The sequence below is a fragment of the Pelobates fuscus genome, chromosome 2 (genome assembly GCF_036172605.1).
Source record: "Pelobates fuscus isolate aPelFus1 chromosome 2, aPelFus1.pri, whole genome shotgun sequence".
Taxonomy (NCBI): Eukaryota; Metazoa; Chordata; class Amphibia; order Anura; family Pelobatidae; genus Pelobates; species Pelobates fuscus.
The window spans coordinates 93,506,307-93,527,137 of NC_086318.1; the positions used below are offsets into that span (position 1 = coordinate 93,506,307).

General features: G+C 37.1%; 1 protein-coding gene across 1 annotated transcript in view; it reads right to left on the bottom strand.

Annotated features, from left to right (window-relative positions):
- Window positions 1-20,401, bottom strand: part of CLSTN2 (calsyntenin 2) — an 827,610-nt gene extending 807,209 nt beyond the window's left edge. The window contains exon 1 of the mRNA XM_063442469.1: window positions 20,128-20,401. Coding sequence (XP_063298539.1) covers window positions 20,128-20,203 — 76 coding nt within the window. The 5' untranslated portion in view covers window positions 20,204-20,401. The remainder of the gene's footprint in view (window positions 1-20,127) is intronic.
- Window positions 20,402-20,831: the final 430 nt, after the last annotated feature.

Consider the following 20,831-nt stretch of genomic DNA (forward strand, 5'->3'; position numbering starts at 1 on the left):
CATTAAGCAATCATGTTTTCCAAGGCTGTTTTTCATGCTGGTATAATGCATAAGAGCAGGAGAAAATCATGGGTTTTAACCAGTGAACTGACTCTTTCTCCCATGTAGCTGACATTAGTCTTGCGTTGCCAGCTAGGCTGGAGAGAGTTTAGAAGTGTACAGTCACTATTGTGTACATACACAGCATATTTCATCACGGTGTCCTCCCAGTGACATTTGTATAGACGTTAGCTCATAAAAAGTATGTCGTTTTATCTAATTAAATGTTTTGTTGTTTTTTTCCCTTAATTTTCAGGTTATACCGTGCAGTACAGTAAGAGATCACATTCATTTATTTGGGGAAGTATTGGTTATCTGGACACTTGGCAGAGTGGGCAGCTCTTTCCCTACAGGAATTAGAAGTGGTCATGGTTGTAGGAGTCTGTATGTGCAGCATCTCTACTTGAAACATTACACATACAGATATATTTGGACTAGTTGAACTCTGGCACACATGTCTAATGTGAATTTTGTGCAAACATTACATCTGTTGTCAGTGTGCTTAGCATGCCTGTAAGGAGAAGTTTTAGTGTCCCCTTCCTCACTGCTTGTGAGATCCCTCCCTCTCTGCATTTGTCAGTTTTCTTTTAATATTTTTTTAATCATTTCCTCAAGCAGTCCTTCCCCCACTCCCTCCCCGGCTCAGAGCACGCGCATGTGCTTTGAGTTGGGAGAAAGGTCTCTATGAGAAGCATTTGATTGGACCACGGAGCAAAAGGGAGTGACGAGGCGAGACCTCAGATGGGTCATGAAAGACTTTCGCCCTGCTCTGAATTCAAGGAAAGCGTTATGATACTTTTATAGCGATTTCAAGATATTCAAGATAACTAGTAACTAATGCCCAATAGGGCAGTATAAAAAAAAAATGACACCAACACATAATAAAGGGTTGAAGTAACCTTTTAATGTGAATCTATCGGTTATTTGAGCCATTTCCTAGTTGAAGAAAAAATCTCTAGCAAACTGTCATAAACTAGGGATTTCCTGCAGAAGTTACTACTTAGGGAAATATCTTTTGTGAACCCCTCTTGACATGTCATCCATCATGCCATAATGGGTCGTGCCACTTTAAGGGGTTAAAAAAATAATGTATTGCTTTTAAAAAAAAAAAAAAAAAAATATTGTTAACTATTAAAATCTCCTATTAAACAATCTTTTAAAACAGCAGTGATTAGTCAACGTGTAAAAATGACCACTAAACGTCTGACTGGAATTATTTTCGAATAAAGAGAAAAATAAAGAGAAAATGTATTTCTTTCCTGCTGCTATCCCTGTGCAAAATGTCTTCAAATGTTCAAAGCCCAGCATTCAATATAACCTTTACGGCACCCGGCTTTTATAGATTTGTATGCTGTGTTCAAGAAGAAAACCATAAGCAAACTACTGAAATGTATCTATCCGTAAAATAATATCTCTTTAAACAGCGTGGGAGGTGGAGAGGCTTTAAACAGTCAGATTGTTTGTATTCGGCAGGAGCGTTTTTTGAAAACAAGAACAGAGTTATTCCCAAGGTGCTTACTGATAGTCAGGTAGAGAGCAGGACTGCTTTGTAAACATTTAGCAAGTTGACATCATCCACACGGTTTTAACCCTTCCCATGATGGTCAAACCAGTAAACTGTGCTAGCTAGGCAACACAGAAGCGTTGAGCTAAATAAATGCGTTTCCTCCCAGAGGATCAAAGTAAACTAAGGACAGGGGTGAGCACAATGGAAGAAGGCTAATTGGCAGATTTTAAAGGATGCGTACTAGTTTTTTCCTCTTAGCAAGCACCTTCATGGGTTCGTTCTTTATTAAGACTGAATGAGAGCTTAAAGAGGAACTGTCACTTCCAGATATGTGACAGTTCCAATGCTATTTTGGTGTTTACTGGTGTTAATAAAACATGGAGCAAGTTAAAAAAAAAACAAAAAAAAAAAACTTTCTGTACCTCCCCCACCGTGGGCGACTATGGCCACGATTTAATAAGTTTTTCAAATGATTTAATACAAAAACTTTCCAAATGATGTATCTAAAAAAAATTCAAAAGGATTAATGACGCCTTCTGTAGATAAATCACTTGGAAAGTTTTTATGACAATATTGAATCTTTTGGAAAAGGTAAATTGAGGCCTATCTTGCCCCATGATGACTGTGACTCCCTCACATACACTAGGCCTCCTTCACGTACACCACACCTCCCAACAGTCCCATTTTAGTTCCATGGAAACTGTCCTCAGGCAGCACAGAGCAGGACATGCACTTGGGGTGTGCAGTGGGCACCAGGACCATGCAAGGAGGGCTTCAGTAGTGGGTGGCCATCCAAACAGCTTGTCAACAGGCAGTCCTTTTCTGTCTGGGCCCACCCCTTATGACATCACTAGTGACAAAGCTGCACCACTAGAAATGTCTCCTCATGGCCCTGCCCACCCCATCCTGATTATGCAGACTCGGATGTTAGGAGGTTTATGTACACTTGAGCATTAATGAAAACTTCTGCACAAGTGTATTCCTCCAGCACTTCAAGAGTTAAGTTTTGCCCTGTGTTGTCTGGCAAAGCATGTGAATTAAAATAAAACTACAAAGAATCTTAAAACAAAGTTAGCACAACCAATAGCTAACTTTCATTTAGCAATTTGGTTGTGATAAAATCAAAAAAATGTCAGTTCCCCTTTAAATATAAATAATACAACCAGATTATTTAGTAAGTGTCAGGAAAAAAAGGGGGGGGGGGAGGATGAAGCTTGTTACATATCTCCCTTAACTATCCTTTTTTTTTTTCTATTGCGAGCTAGTCTGTTGCCTGGACCTTTCTTGCACTGTGTTACTTTAGTTTCCTGTATTATTACTAAACATTATAAGGAATCAGAATTCATTGCATATAAATATGTATTATTGTACATGCATAGCTGGTTCAAATAGGCTGCAGATATCACAACATTGCACAGTTCATGAACCAGATAGCATTGTGTATGACAACACATTGCAAACTGCAGCCTTTGAAATCTCTACACTAAAGATGGCGGCAGTAACTCTGTAAAAGTTGTATCGTATAAAATTGGACTTAATTATACTAAATAGGCCTATCATTAGACAACCAACTCCTCCTTTAAACAGAAACCTAATCTACATCCATAGATTGTTAGACAGGGTCTTCTTCATATCTTGTTTCTTTTATAATCTGTATGTAAATTACTTGTCAAATATCGCCATTTTATAATTGTAACGCACTGCAGAACATGTCTGGGCTACATAAAAGCTAATAATAATAGTAATAATACATGACTAAAGTATGGTAAACTGGAAACATACACTTATCACGTAACAATATTGCAGCTCAACAGCAACAGGATGCACAAATTATTAAGGATACCATAGTTTTATGCCTTTCTTATAACCGTGATGTTCCCTTATGTTGTGGTTATATTGGTTAAAGAAACCACAGGAGCATAACCCCTTTGATGGATTAAAGTGATTATTATGCCTGGAGTCAATACAGAATGAAGCCCAGCCCCTTCACACACACTGTCCCTTCACACACACTACACCCTTCACACATAAACACACACACACAGCACCCTACACACACACACTGCACCCCTCACACACACACTGCAACCTTCACACACACACTGCAACCTTCACACACACACTGCAACCTTCACACACACTGCCTCCCTCACATACTGCACCTCACACACACAAACACACAGCACCTCACAGACTCACATAGATAAAAAAAAAGTAGAATAGAAAATGGAAAAAAAGGAAAAAACATAGATACATTTAAGTACGTATTTAAAAAAAACGCACTTGCAGTATACAAAAAGTTACTGCGGCACTGGTCGGCAGTAAGGAAATTTTATCATCAACAAAGATACAAAAGTGAGTGGTAGGTATTAAAAGATTGACTACCCCTGCTCTAAGCCAATAATTGTCTACTACTCTTAGTATGGTGTGGTGAAACCGACCTCGCCACGTGTCCTTGGAGGGGGCTGCTTGCCCGCCTCTTGCCTTTGGACTATGGCCCTGGGAGATTGGGCCCTTTTACAAAACGTATTCGGCCCTAACAGAGTGCATGTCACTCATTCTGGCCCTTTAAACACAGTGGGGACATTCGGTACTTGCCCTGTGTGAGCAGTGATACGCCCAGATAGCTATGCCATGGAGCCTATTCATATAATGAAAGACTATGGGAAAGACTTTGGCTCCATGCCAATTAAACTGTATTTGTGTGGTCTGCGTGCCATTCACCTAATAATGTGCATGCAGACCTGAGCTATCTGGGGATATGTTACATGTCTGTGTTTAATGTATAAAAAGTAACTTTATATATTTTAAAACATAATCCTGTATTTAGGTCCCCACATGTGTAATGGAGTTTTGTCTTTGACCTGGGAGATAATTGGATTACTTCTCCAATTATCTCCAGGGCAGAAGGGAGGAAGCCAGGATGCATTGTGGGGATGTTTTACTTTTACTGTTTGAGCCAGATTAAAATACTGCCAGCCAGGGGGAACAAAAGATACTTTTACTAACTTTTGAACCCCTGGTCTGATTCATGCCATTTTTTAATATGCTGTTCCCCTGAATGGATTGATTGTGGATATGTATTTTTATGTGAATGTGATGTATGGTTTTAAAGTTACAGAGTATGTGTGGAAACTGTATTTTTACTGTATGTAATAAATTATGTTAACTGCTTATCTGAGGGGAGGGGATGTGTGGGTTGTACTGTTACTTGATTGGTTATTTTATGCCTCCCCCTGGGTGTGTCCTGTATGTGCACAACCGTAATAAAAACCAGGCTGGGTGTGCCAGGACCTGAGATTCTGCTTGACCCTCAAACCGATGTGTCGTCTCGTTTTTGGGGGAATTGGATTGTATGCTGACTGCCAGGAGTGTAAGCGGATTGTATGCTTTTCCTGTTCGGCTGATTCCAGGGTTCGTGTGTTTCCAGTTCGGGAGTTTCCAGAATTCGTACAGTTTGCAGTTCGGGAGATTGGTGATTGCTGTAGCTGCTGGTCTATGGAAAAGGGGGATATTGCCTAAACTGGGTTTTATCCTCTTGTAAGTGAAACGGTCCGTTACATATGGCATACAGTGGGACATAGTTCCACGTTTGTCATTTTGTCATTGGAGGCCTGACTTCAAGCTGCCGGGGAATGTGAATCTCTACTAAATGGACTCTGCTAAAGGCATACCACTTTTAAAGTAGTTATGGTGTCTGCAGTGTTCCTTTAAATGGGAATCCTGAGTACATAGCTGAATCACTTTTAAGTTTTAGCATTCAGAAACAGTTCAGAACTATCCCACTAGCCATTTATTGGATATGTGTTATGAGATTACTAATATATTTGAATAAAATTATCCGGTGTAACACTTAATGGGTCATCATATTTTCTTTTATCTGCTTGTGGTGCACTTCTTACCTGGTGCAGCTAATGTAAGTGATGATCATCTCTATTGTTAAAGGCAGCGAGAAGGTAGGCCAGATTCTCAGTGATGATGTATGTCATATATCTAGTGAGAAAGGCTTAATGCACCTTTCATGGTTAAATATATGTATTACTGTTATGTGTTAAATTTATATATGTGTGTATGTATATATATATAGTTTGTATATTTTATTTTTGTAATATTGTATCCTATTGTAACAATGCAATGTTTTGTGGACGCAGGAAAACAAGAGAAATCTCAATGCATCCTTCCTGGTAAAATATTTTATGAATAAATAAATGTAGTTCTCAGAAGAGTATACATTCTTGAGAAAGAGGTTTCTGTGCAGCCTTTGGTTCTCCTGCCACATTTATCAAAACATAGCACTGGATATTCCTACTACAGCAAATTATATTTATATTTCCATAGATGGTGATTATCATATCTTATGATTTTGCATCTCCACTTAATGTCTGTCTATGTGTGTCTCTGTGTGAGTGTTTGTATGTATGTACGTATGTGTCTGTATGTATGTGTTTGTATGTATGTGTCTGTATGTGTTTGTATGTATGTGTCTATATGTATGTGTGCCTTTATGTGTGTTTCTGTGTGTAAGTATGTGTGCCTTTATGTTTGTTTCTGTGTGTATGTGTGTGTGTCAATCACTTAATGACATAAATGAGTAAATATTGTGGGCAATATTTACTCATTTATGTCATTAAGTGATTGACCTGAAGCTAGTTGCAGGTTTTAAGCTGCCTTGAAAATTATTCTGCATTACAATCAGTCCTGACATCTGCATATCTGACTCACTAGTGGGAGAGTCTAGAGAAGGAAAGACCTGTTTTGACAAAGCAACATTGTTTTATTCCTGTAACCAAGAATGGGAAATAAAAAAATGACATACATGTATTATTGTATTATTTATTTATTACTATAAAAATTTCACTAATTACAAATGTACATGGTTATTTACTAAAATAAGAATTACCAGGAATTCAAATTAAATTCAAAGTCAATCTCAAAATTTAGCTAAAGTAAAAAAATACTCTGTACTGTTTTCAGTTTGGCTATGTTGGGCTTAAATTTAAAAATTCTCAAAAGGGAACTCTGACTCCCATTAGCCAGAGCCACCACTGGACCCCAGGGAAGTCACCCCCTGCATCTAAAAGGTAGGAAACAGGAGGGTGACTAAAACATTTTGTATGTGTGTCTGTATATGTGTGTGTCTGTATGAATGTGTGTCTGTATTTATGTGTGTCTGTATTTATGTGTGTCTGTATGTCTGTGTGTGTGTCTGTCTGTGTGTATGTGTGTCTGTATGTGTGCCTGTATGTATGTGTGTATATGTCTGTCTATGTGTGTCTCTGTGTGAGTGTTTGTATGTATGTGTTTGTATGCATGTGTCTATATGTATGTGTGCCTGTATGTGTGTTTCTGTGTGTATGTGTGTGTCTATGTGTGTGTTTGCATGTGTATCTGTTTGTCTGCATGTGTATGGGGGGAATGTACAGGAGGGGGAGGATAGATGAATGGGGTTTGGCGGGGGTGGGACGTATGGGAGGGGGAGGATAGATGTATGGGGGGGGAAACGGGGGGTAGTCGCACTGTGGCCCCATGGTTTCTAGTTACCCCTTTGACCACAGAATGTTTTATGTGCATTATATTCATGAAATAATGGTGATGCAAAAAGTAAAAAAAAGAATGTAATCAAAACTCAGAATTTGTACAAGTTTGATTTCTGGTGGGATTGCATCAGCCTTTCCTTATTGCAAAATCAACAAAATGATTTGGGCATTTAACCTCTATATGATATGAATGAACACAAATCATAAAAAAAGTCTCAGTTGAAAATAAAAGATACATTGGTTTCGATATTATTGCTATTATAAATAAATAATTATTATTCAACAATATACGGAGCACAATCTCACATTTACTGGATATCTCAGTAGAGTATAACAAAAAGTGCACAAATAACTTTTTATAATGTAGCTGTCCTTATCAGATTTACAGTGCCTCTTGGCAGCCTGAAATAAAATATATCATTCTGAGAGTTCCCGTGATCTTACAGTGGACCTTGAGCTTCTTGAAATAGCATTTGATTCAATAGACCTCAAAAAACTGAAAGATGGCTTAAATTGTTTTCCATAAAAGGAATCATTCAGGAGATATTCTCTAAAACCTACTAAATGGTGCCACAGAAGGAGTCTCGTGTCAATCTGACCTAATATACAGTAGAATTGTTCTTTTATATACATATTTGAATGCAACTAAATATACTATAGTCTTGTGTGTGTGTGTGTGTGTGTGTGTGTGTGTGTGTGTGCGTTCGTGCATGCGTTTGTGTGTGTGTGTAACTTGTTTTAACTTTTTCATGGTTAATGTGGATCATTTTTAGTTCACATTTTTTTTTTGGAAAGTAGTTTTTTGGGTGTAGATTTTACCAAGAACAAATACATATTCGCCTTCTAGTGTTTCTTCGTATGGTGGGCTAAATTCCTACCCTGATAGACTTGTTGCTGGAAGGATCATTCTTGTATTCGCTGTCCATATAAACCTGATTATAAAACACCTTTACCCACAGAGACAAGACAAGTAGGTATAGAGAGCTCTGACTCCAGAGAGCTTGATTTCTGATGAATGATGATTATATAAATGTAACGCACTCATGTTCTTAAAGTATTCTCCATTTGAATGAGGCTAATATCTGGCTGATTGCTTCCTAAGATTTAGATATGGATAATTAGGCCTGCTCCTTGTTGTCTGCATGTGACATTGTGACAATGATATGTATACAGAGTCCACGCTGGCTTATTGATGACTATTCTCATACACATGACATGCACATGTATTTAGGATTTTTTTTTTTTTTTTTTTTTTTACATGAGGTTGTTTTAAATCTGTGGATGAAAACCTCCTGCCAGTATGCAAATATAGGGAGGGCTATTTGTGATGGGATACAAATTTGAGTAGGAAGTGGGGCGTAACTGTAACACAGGAGATGCACTGACTTTTAAGCATTAAAAAAAACTTGTTTTTCACATTGACCAAGTGCTTATTAAGACAATACCTCTAGTCCCGTAACCTGCTCTATCCATGGTTTTTGCTGTTTATGTCTATGCACAGACTTTAACTGCTGCAGTCTGGTCACCTGTATGGGATGGGACAATGGACCAATTCCTTCTACTTCTGTGAGCCTTGTATACTCACCAAACCAGCCTCTCCCCCACCCCTCCCAAGGAAAGGTGGGTGTTATATTTATTTTATCTAGCCTGTTGTATATATGGCTCTTTGCGTATGCTGCATTCAGTGGTGGCTGTGGAAGTTTTAAAATGGTGGGGCGCTAGACTCCTCCCAAAGAATTTTACTCCTCCCTATACAGTATAGAGATACTCAAACAATAAAGAGAGCTGAGCATAATACAGAGATACTCATACAATAAAACATGCTCGGCACAACATGAAGATATCTATAAAATACATAGAGCTGAGTACAGAGATAACCATACAACAAGCAGCTGAGAAAAGTACATGGTGCTAGGCACAATACAAAGATACCTATATAATACACAGAGCTGGGTAGACTACAGAAATACCCATACAACAGACAGAGCTGAGTAAAATCCAGATAAATAACACACAGAATTGAACACAATGTGTCTATCACACACAGACAGGATCACTGTGATGGATTACACAGAGCTACAATACAGAGAACCCCATACAGTACATGTATCTGTGTAAATGCTTTAGCTCTCTCTCTCTCTCTCTCTCTTTCTATCCCCCTAGCCCTCTCTTAGCTCTCCCTCTCATGATCTCATCTTCAGTAGTGCTCCTGCTGTGATAACTTTAGTGCTCTATTAAATATTGCTGCTGTTATAAAACATGTCAGCTACTCCATTAGCTCTCAGTACACAGCATCAAGATACCGATAGACTCAAAACATGCCGATTATTTCTCACTCACTATTAGCTCTCAGCACACAGTGTACACAGGGTTAAAGCAGCAGGATACAGATATACCCTATATTACATTTGCAGCTGGGAATATTATTTATCTGCAATGATAATATGGAGCCAAGGAGTAGCTGACACGGTTAACAGAAACAACAGTCATTCGAGATTAAAACAGACGGAAATCAGAATCAGATCAGTCCTCAGAGTCATAGTCCCAGGCCTGCAGTTTGAAGCTTCACATTTTCTTCCAAGTTTACCACCCTGAGCAGTTCTAAACTTTGTACCTGTTGGACTGAAAAACCCATGTGGACACCCCACAGGATCTTTAGTATTTGTTCCTAGAATAGGGGTTGGTTAAACTGTTGGGAGACTTGGAACTGTTACTGTGTACTAAGCATTTTGCAAGCATGGCTACTTTTGTGGATACATACTAGCCTTTCTACCCAACATTTATTAGATGAATTGGAACCTACCAATCTACCCTCTAAATATTAGTTCAGAAATCTGTTGTTTACAATGTAGTTTTGCTTATTCTTCATTGTTTTACCTCATTGTTATTTACCTATACAAAACACTAATTAATGTTTTATTATTTAAGGTTGTTGTATTATGTTTTTAAACATGCTTCTGCCATGGTTTTTAGAAAGCTAAAGTTGGTATAAAAAATGTCGGTAAGGTGCATCTAAATGCATGGAATTTTACAGGCATAAAACGTTTACCTTGCACAGAAACTGTACCATCTGGGCATCATGGAGAATTAATAATTTTATCTATATCCTTCTTTAAACACAATTCAAGTCATTTGTTCTCTGAGCTATCTGATTCTAAAATCCTACATTTACATCACACTCTAATCTTCATCCTCTGATGGGGGCACCATAGATCAACGGTGGGACGTAAGTAGGTATACTTCTGGGTATACTGTAAATGATAACCTATATATTCAGAGTAAAATGCTCTAGATATAGAAATGAAAATGATTTGAAGTAAGGGTCACCTTCCATTTTCACTTTCAACTGTTATTCTTATAAAAGCGAATAATAACTATTAGAGAGATGGAACATGAATGATCAAAAAGTTATAGAAAACCTAGAGAACAAATCTAGTTCTCAATTTTGACTATTCCTTAAAATAAATCAAAATATGTGTGTGCCTGCTATATGACATATACTGTAAAAAAAATTTGTACAAAGAAAAACTGAACGTTTATTTTTGTATCTGAAGAACGGTACCCAAGTACAAGTTTGATGAGTCATGTGGACCAAAATAACATATTTTTACCTTACAAGGCTTATAAGAAATGGGGTGTTCTATGGTGTAGATTCCAACCATTTTTGTTAAAAGTCAGCAAGCAGAAGAAGTTTAGAACACGAGAAAACAGAGCTGGTACTGTGCCATAAAGTCTAATGTCAAGAACTGTTCGGTATTGAGTGAACTACATCATTGGATTTCATTGCCATAGCTATTTTCTGTGATCTGTACATATCAACACAAATATGTTGCTCAAACATATATGCACAATGGGGTAATTTGTAATGAGTAAGATAACACTTTTGGAATGTAGCCCCACATGTAGGATCCTCAATATCTAGCGATTAAATACAAACCATTTCATCAAGATTTATATTGGGGACATAATCTAATTATTTTATTTTAAAGAAAAAGTCTAGTCACTGCACTCTACTTGAATATGCTGTTTTAGAGGAAGGGGATTCTGGAGTACTTGTGCCAGGAATGATCATTGTCTTATTATTATTATAATTATAAAATTATTATTATTTTATTCTTATTATTTTCATGGACAAAATTGGTCAAAGCGCAGCAGTAACATTTGCACAACTTGTCATCCATACTAAATTGTAAGCTGTAAACATCTCAAAAGAGGGAAAAATTATGGGATGTTGCTCTTCACTTTTAGTACAACTTGCCAACTCTATACTATGTACAGGAGGCCGTGACCCTGTCTCTAATTAGCTGGTTCCCAGCCTTGACATGTAAGCCACATATTAGCTAGGGAATAGATCTCACTGTATGAGACATAAGAAGGGTTTCTTATAATAGAAAATCAGAGGATAAGAGTAGCTGTGCTCATAAAGCATGGTAAATATTGATGGCGAAGTATGGCCAGTATTTTTTTACACAATAAAAATGCACAATGCATTTTGGGAATTGGTCACCAAACCACACATTTTGGCCACCTAAAAGCTAACTTGCAGAATTAAGGCCATTTTTGGAGGCAATTTCCATATTTTTTTTACACCAAAGTTTGTTTTTAAATCAACACATATCATTGCTTAGTGAATTCTCATTTTTCAACCCATTTGCTTCCAGACATATTAAATCATGATTTGCTGCCAATGGTTTAGTAGAAACATGTAGATGTTTAGGATTTATTTTTCTATGTCTTGGATTCCTATGTTTTTTTATAGAATTTACCTTGTTCTTGTTCGATCTAACTCCAATAGGCTTATATAAATACTTATGATATTGCTTGCGTTAGTACATATGAACTAGACTAGGCATAGGCAACCTTCGGCACTCCAGATGTTTTGGACTACACCTCCCAAGATGCTTTGCCAGCATTATTGGTGTAAGATAAGTGCTTTGATCTCCATTGTGTTTTTGGAATGTCCCTCATTCCCCTATAGGTGCCCACTGATCTATAGGTTTGTATTAACTGGCAACGGATTATGGATTTTGGATAAATATGTTTTCAGAACAATCTCCTGGATTCTTTTTTTAGCTTTATTTCCACTTTATCAGACTTTCCTTTTGTTCCCCAGCCTTACTCCTCAGGCTACCAAACTTTGGCTCTACGATTAAGGGTCATGCATATACACTATCATTTATTTGCTTGAATTGTGCAGGAAATGCATAACCTTGGTTCTTCTAATTTATTATTTTTTTGTCCCTGCCTTCATACAATCGCCAATCACTCCACATCACTAAACTAAAACCCTCTAAAACCCTCTATATCCCCCCCCTATATTCCTTAGGTTTTTACTCAGTTAAATAGATTTGTTAGTTAAGTGCGTACCTGTTTAATTAACCTTCTCTCTGCTATACTGTTTAAACAACCTTTATACTTCCATTATTAATCATTCATTTCCAAAGTTACTCAGCTTCATACTAATGAAAACTATTATGTGAATGACTCCAATAATATGATGCAATAATTCTAACAGACATATTACACGTATTGTTCATTTCCTTCTCCTAGATAAGTGGTTCCCAACCCAGTCCTCAAGTACCCCCTAACAGTCCAAGATTTAGGGATTACCCAATTGTGCTTAATATATTTTTAGAAAGCAAGAATTTTTTTTTTAGACACAACAGAATGTAATCTATAAATCCTGGACTGGTAGGGGGTACTCGAGGACTGGGTTGGGAACCCCTGCCCAAAATCAATTCAAAAACACTCTCAGCAGTCATCTTTCACCACTAACCTGTCACCCCACCTATCCTTTCTTTAGTTTACTATATAGCATGATCCCCCAGGTGTCACTAATACAAACTTGACCTCAAAGCATTTGTCATCACCTTTAAACTCCCCCTGCTAATGTTTGTCACAGTTCTTTATTACCACTGTTTAATTTGAAGATTACAAGCCATCTAGCCAAGCACTTTGTACAAGTGCTTGGCTAAGATATGTTCTGTTGTTCATTTTTGTATTGAATACAGTATATTTTACGTTTGCATACCCTAAATGTTCAATGTTCTTGACATAATAAATTGTTTAAATTTTATAAAGTACTCTGGATAAAATATCTATGCAAGAACTGTTAAAAAAAAATAAAGCACTTTCCTCCTAAATGCACTCAAAAGGCTCTGAGATTTCGGTGTATGTGTAATTTACTGTGCAGTGCACAGTTTATGTCTTGATATTGTGGCCATTACATACAAATCTCCCATTTCTTTCGTTTTTAATGGACCAATTTGCTTCTTTTTCTAACCGACCAATATACAAAGATGTCCTGTGCACTGACTTATGGTCAGATAGCTCTCCACAAAGGAGTTAAACTGCAAGTTAGCATTTGAAGGTCGAGGGATTATGCACTAATCAGCTGGAACCAAGACAGAAAAAAAATAGGCTGAGACATTTCTGAGCACAGTGGCCCACTTTCAAGTATTTGAACAACAAATACAAGATTCTTTCTTTAATTTGGCTTACATATAAATACCATTAAAATAATAATAAGGAATCTATAGTCAAGTAGAGCACAGAAAGAAAAAATTTCAGCACACATAATTAGGTGAACATCCAACCCAGAGTTATTGAGGTCCCCACAGCAAGCTGGACAATGTTTTGGCCTAAAAAGAGGTCTTTCTTCAGTTCCGATAGTGGTGATCGTTCCTAATGAATCTCAGGTAGTCCAGTTGCAGCAATACATTCTTGTCAGGGCAGCTTATCACCAGTCAATATGCAAATGTCTGTCTGCCTACATTACATTGTCAGAATTGTAGAATGTAACATATCACCAACAGTACACTTTGTCGGACAGATGGAGAATGACACTGATAAAGCAGAATTCATAAATATGTAATTTAAAAATTGTAAAAAGGCACATAAGACGGGCATATGATAAAACGCATGCAATTTAAATAATTGAATTCACTGTAAGGGATTAAGTATCGTTTTGCACATTACACTTCTTTGGAATAAAATGGTTAATCACAAATTCACTCTGTGCTACTATATAAGGCTGTCTACACAGGGGACTACAATCTAAATTCCAAAAAGAATCAGGCGCTTATATCTACACATTAAAAGTTCTGTTTATAACATGTTAACCATCTATCCGACGCTACAGGTCTGGCAGAAGCTACAGGTCTTGCCAGAAATCACATATAGCTATGTTCGTAGATAGATTTTATACACAGCTATACATTGGAAAAATGTATGTAAGTATCATTTCAAGTGGAATTTGTGTTTGCGATATAAAATGGATTGGCAGGGATATACCCCTATAGTCCAGTTAACTCTAGTGAATGATTTGCTTGCAAAGAGATGTCAATGGTGTGTAGCAGATCAAACTCATTTTGCGGATCACATGCAAGGTAAATTTGCAGACAATTTGGACGCAATGTTAGAGCATATGAATTTGTATCATTTCCATGTGCGTGTTCCAAGCACAGCACATATTAAAAAAACAAATTGCTCCTGGAAAATTCAGCTTTTGGCACAACTCACATCAGAGATTCTTCAACATTTGATAAAGTAGATTTAAAACGCGATGAGATAAAGTATCCCCTGGAATGTGTTTTACTGATGTAAAATAATTTCACTCATTATAGGTAACAAAATATTTTGTCACATAACTTATAACTCTTTAAATAAATAGGAATCGTAACAGAGTAGTGAGTAAGAAAGAAATGAGTGCGATTCCCAGCAAGGGGAAAAGACTTCATGTGTGTCCGGGGGCGACCAGACCAGGGGGTAACCCTTACACAATTGTATGAAAATAGAGAAGCAGACCTGGTGGGTCAGAATAAATTGGGCGCCCCCTAGTGGAAATCCATGCATATATACAGAGGGTAAAACATAACCTTTAATGAATGCTGTATAAAAAGGTATATTAACCTATAATAGGATCGCAGATAAGCGATAAACAAAAAAGAAAAAACAAAACAAATATATAGGAGGTTATAATAGAGAGAACACCTTTTTTGGCTAAGCCTCCGAAGAAGGCGCAGATAGTGGCGCCGAAACACGTGTCAGGCAGGCAGGGAGGTTATCCGGTGTCATTACTCTCGACTAAGATTTAGTTAGCAATCAAGGTTATTCAACGTGTGATAATAGAAATCTGGATTGTGAGATAGTCACCTTAGAGGCAGAAAGAGGGAAGGGACGTGTGGGGTTGGGGTGGGGAACTCTGTTCAGTACAGTTGATTCTAGGGGGCGCCCAATTTATTCTGACCCACCAGGTCTGCTTCTCTATCGTAACAGAGTAGCAAACATTCTATTACAAATTGGAGAACCAACAGTGTGCAGGACAGTATCGTTCATTTGGACCTATTGCAAAGCGTCATACACTGTCTTAAAGGGGAACTGACAGTACTCTGGAAATTATACACGTGAATAAAACATTGATAAATGTTTCATTTTTTTTCTACATGTATCATAAGTATTAAGCAAATGACATCACAATCCAGTTTAGTCAAGGCATGGTCAGAGTACACATTGCAAATGAAAATGAGAAATTGAAACATTATTTTGTTTCTCCACTTCTGTATGTACTTTCTCCATGTCGACTGCTAAGGGCAGAGCTTATAACAATGACTTATGGTGCCCAGCTGTATGATAAAGAGGCATGGATTTTTAAGTTACATATTCATTTTCACACCTCACAATTCAAATTTATTTAATACATGGATAATTAAACATAATATTAAAAATCCTGTGAAGTTTTACTTGACATTCAAAAATGGCAGGAGTATGGTTTAAAATGACTTTGCCATCCTTTATTCCATGGAGAAAGTTGTGAGCATAATCTTTTAATATAAATTGCAAATATTTCAAATAAAATTGGCAGAAAATATAAGCATTAAAAGGATATTCTGAACATCAAAAATCCTACAGCGTGCTGTAGGTCTAGTGTTAATCCGTCAAACCATTTACAAAATGGTTTGAAACTTGTGTCAGGCTCCCATGGTCCTTCCACTGTGAGTTGCTCATACTTTATTAGCATACCAACGCATACCAGGCTTAAAGCACATGCATTGGCTGAGAGCCCTTAGCTGATGCTGTGAGCCAATGAAAAATGTATAAACCTGACATGAGTGTAAAGATAGGTGTTCTATTTGTGTTTTATATCAAATTTCCATCTACATATTTGTAGCTTTATTTAATATTTCACAGTGAAAGTAAAACTGTATCTACGACTCCATATTTAATTCAAAAAGATCCCTGACAGTGACACCGCCACTGGGGGTCCAGTGACTGGGGCAGCAGATAAAGGTGAGTTTTACTTATCTGAATCTGTCACTCCTGGGTGTCGCCATTTTCCTCCAGCGTGTCCTCGTCAGCAGCCGACATCACTGCCGTACTGTTGCGTGATCTTGCGGCTGGGGAGATTGACACTTCAAAATGGCGGTAGCTCTGTCCAGTGTCTAGAACTGTGAGGTGAAGGAAATATACAGAAACAAAGTCGTCCCTACTTTGTCTCAGTATATTTCTTGACTGGGTTGGAATTTCAGTGAAATTTCAACACAGTCAAAATTTGTATATCATAAAGATTCCATCTTTATTAAATCCTCATTTTTCAGGTGGATGACAGTGCCACTTTATGCAACTTATCTCGCGTGATTTATGGATGAAACTTTTTGTTTAGATCTGCATGGCTGTGCACACAAACACTTAGAGTATGATTAATTGTGATACCCTATTTGATGACCATCACATATAGACTAGATCTTTTAAAATCTGTGCTTATGTCTCTAGTGAGTCAAGATTACATCACAAAAGCGTAAAACAGCTACTGCCCATGGAAGTAAGTTATTCTGAAATGTCTTGCTTTGGTAATTCTGTGTGGTATCACCGCCATCTATTCTGTAGGCTTTTTAAAAGTAGATGCATTCCTTCAGTGATCGTACATTTGTCGAGCTAATTGGATGAATAAATATTGTGTTCTATTTAAAGCCTTCATAGCAGATAGCCTGTCAGGTTGGTTATAAAGGTATTTTTCTAATCCACTGGCATAAAGCGGTTATAAAAACCTTGCTTTTTTCCTTATTTTACGAAGTGGGTGAGATTTTAATTCAGGCATAAAATAGATAATGTGTCGACCACAGAACAGACACCCCCAACACATAAAGTGTAAATATGAACATAGCACAAAAAATAGCACAAAAAATAATGCAAAAAATAACGCACTTTTGTATGTTATTCAGGTAACAGTTTCACCACTAACTTTCCAATGTTGCTTTGCAAATGAAAATAACACTAGTTGTCAAACCAATGTGTTCTAGTGACAAACCTTGACATAAAGGCAAAAGTGTAACTCTGTGTGTGCTAAAAATAAGCATTAAGCGTTGAAAAGAATACAGGAATTAACCCTCAGTTATTCCAATGGTTAAACCGTTGATGTTTTCTAATTCTGAATACTAAAGCAGTCCTGGCAGCCATAATGCCACATGTTGAGACGGGATGTACTAAATTTATTAAAGGACAGTCATGTCCTTCACTCATGTCTGCTTGACTGTTGTTGATCATAGCTGCCAGTATTTAACCCAATGAATGCCAAAGGTGTACTCAGCACACAGAGAATGAATTAGGTAAACCTCGGGTTATCAAAGAACAAACAGTAAATGATAAAGAGAACAAAGCATGAACTAGCACAAGAGTGTCACATCATGGTATAATTCATGTCACTGAATCAATAAAATATGTTGCCGATGTTTTATTGTTTTTGAAACAGACATTACCATATCGAGCGAAGTATATTACATAGTATCAGATACAGATGTTATATGATGGACTTAATATTAAACAAGAATAGTTTGGGTAAACATAAATTCGTTAAGAGACATCCCAGCTTTCCAATGATACGGTTACACCTCTGTAATAAAAATATAACCGATAACTAAATTAGTACACTGCTCAGGACATATTGTTGCACATGTATAGGGAAAGCGTAAAAGTCAGCAAACTTATTGAACCTTAGTACAAGTCTCCTGGAGAGAATGGCTCTGTGAGCAGCTTTCTATGTAGCGGTATTATTAACCATTATACCAGTGTCTGTATAATTCAAGCATAACAATCTAGACTTTAATAACCCTGCTTAACAATGGATCGTTCCATCATTTTCGAGACAGCAGGATAGTAGAGAGCTCCTGATGCTAAATAAGCTGGGCATTTTGTTCTGGCAAAGGGTCTTTAGCAACCAGAATGCAATAACGACATGAAATATCATTGGTCCTTGCGGAGTCAAACCCCTAAAGGAAATATAACCCAGTGCCATTTCAGTTTGCGGTATATTAATTTTTTTATTGAGAACCACAGAAAGGTAATGATTAGAGCTCTGCATACACAATTAAAATCCAGCCAATAAGGTGGTAGTAAATAGACGGTTGTATCGCATTTAACTGCTGAAAGCTTACAGATCCAGAGATGAGCAACAACACGCTGGAGGGCACTTCAAGAATGGTGGCATGTTGACATATAAGATGAAAAGTTACAAAAACCAATAGTACTTAAAGTACTTCAAATAAATCAAGCAGCTTAACCCATCAAGAAAATCCTGACAAATTCATTATACTGTTCTTGAAATGTTGATAAGTGTCTGTAAAGGTGTTTTACGCAAAAAAAATAATAATAATAATGTATAAATAAATAAATAAATAAAATATAAGTTGCAAAATCACTTTTACCTTTTTACATTTTGGCCAACACAGAACCATTCTAATAAACCACTATATTTGCAGTTTTGTTCCATATAATATAAAAAATAATTTATGTTGAAAAGTAGTTTGGTTGTCTGTCCTATCAGGCATCATACATTACCAATATAAACTAAGAGGTTTTATTCAGATAAGTGATGATTAATGCCTATAGACATAAATAATGCAACATTTCCTGTCTGCTAGAAGTACAGAACAAAAAGATGTATACAGTACATTGAATATTCAGAGATATACACTCCTGACCCTTCAGACACACAAAATCCATTCACAACTGCTACAAAACAGAGTCATTGAAAGCCAGTTAGAGACTCTGAATTCCCTGTTTAATGCTAAAGAAACCAGGCAGTTGCAACGGGCTACTAATCAAATCAACATAAAACAACAATCCAGAAGCACTCAACTCAAGATGCAATGGGGTGAAAACAGCAATTATTGTTTAGTGGGAACATTGGACCCTTAAAACAGAACGTTACCCTACTTAGTAACTGATGGATAGGAGATTGAGCTGAAATCATGATGTTTAACAAGCATGAATGTCAATTGCACTATGCCAGAATAGTCTTATTATGTATGTAACAGTAATTGCAAGGCACTAACATATAACTAAGCGTTGTACACTTTTTTCAGCCATGGTTTGCAAATCTCTCCCTGGTCAGCAAAGGGAGGCACATGGATATAATGTAATAGAGTAAAAAATATCACCAAAATGCACCATACATAAATATGTGCAGATCTGAAAAAAATAAAAATAAATAAAATGCTTTGCAAAAGTCTGAACAATAACTAAATATAATGCGTATTTTTTTCATTTTTTCATTTTTTTTTTAATATATCATAGTAGAACAAAGTATATTAAACAGCAGGACAAACTGAAAGGTGTTTATTTTTTACATTATATTTAAAAAAAAAAAAAAAAAAAAAACATTTTTCAGGGGGATAGTGGAAGAAGAAATGACTCCAAATGCCTGTACCAAGGGGGGAGTATCAGGTTTACCTGATCTGTGTTAAAGTGAAAAATCCAAACAGTACTCCATGCTATTGTCAGACTAAATGCTTAGCTGTTTTTTTTAGTTCTGCACATCCTGTCAGTAAAAAGAGGAGCTAGCAATCTGGCACAGTGTGGCATGCACCTGGTATTAGTTGCAGAACAAGAATCTAAAGAAGCTTTAGGGATAAGGAAGGACGATCCTTCACAAAAGTGCTTTGGAGATTGGAGTGTGTCAGGGATCTGTAGACAAGGCAGGTTTTCCATTGCATGCAATATGTAACAAACTCTCCCAGCTCCTGCTCAGTTTGCCAGATGCTCTCTTACCTTTAGTAGCGAGGACATTGCAGCCAACACCCAGGAAGAAAGCAGCTGTCACCCAGTGAATTGTCATCCTTGTCATTGTTAGGGGAGCAGCAAGGGACCCAATGTATCAGCTCCTGGAGATGCTAGCATGCAGAGCTAGGCTGAGTGTGGACCTTTGTATTCAGGTCCTTAAAATGAGAAGGTCGCTTTGTAGCTAGTGGAGTATAATTCCTGTGTAGGGAGTGACAGAGGATCAGTGTCTCCAGCGCTATCCTTGTCCCCTCACTCTGCTTTGCTGGTGATGCCCTGTAATGCTCAGCTCTGCTGCTATTTCTTGTTCATCTTTTGTCTGCTGGCAATTTAAATCCCATGGAAAGGCTCTCTACTGCCATCTACTGTGCAAGCCAAGCAACTATCTTTTTTTTTTCTTCTTTTCTATATGACAGTTTTAAAACACATATCTTCAGGGCTGAGATTAACCATTTTATTGCCACATAGGCATTTTTTTTCCCTCCTCATTAAATAAGAAAAAAACATTTGTTATATATATATATATATATATATATATATATATATATATATATATATATATATATATTCTCAGAGAATGTAATTAGGATTGACCTATGAAACCCTTTGTTTACAACTCCCATTACAGCAAGGCAAATATAGCCCAATATTAATCTCCTCTGTTTTTCACTGCACTATCTCTTCTATATATACCG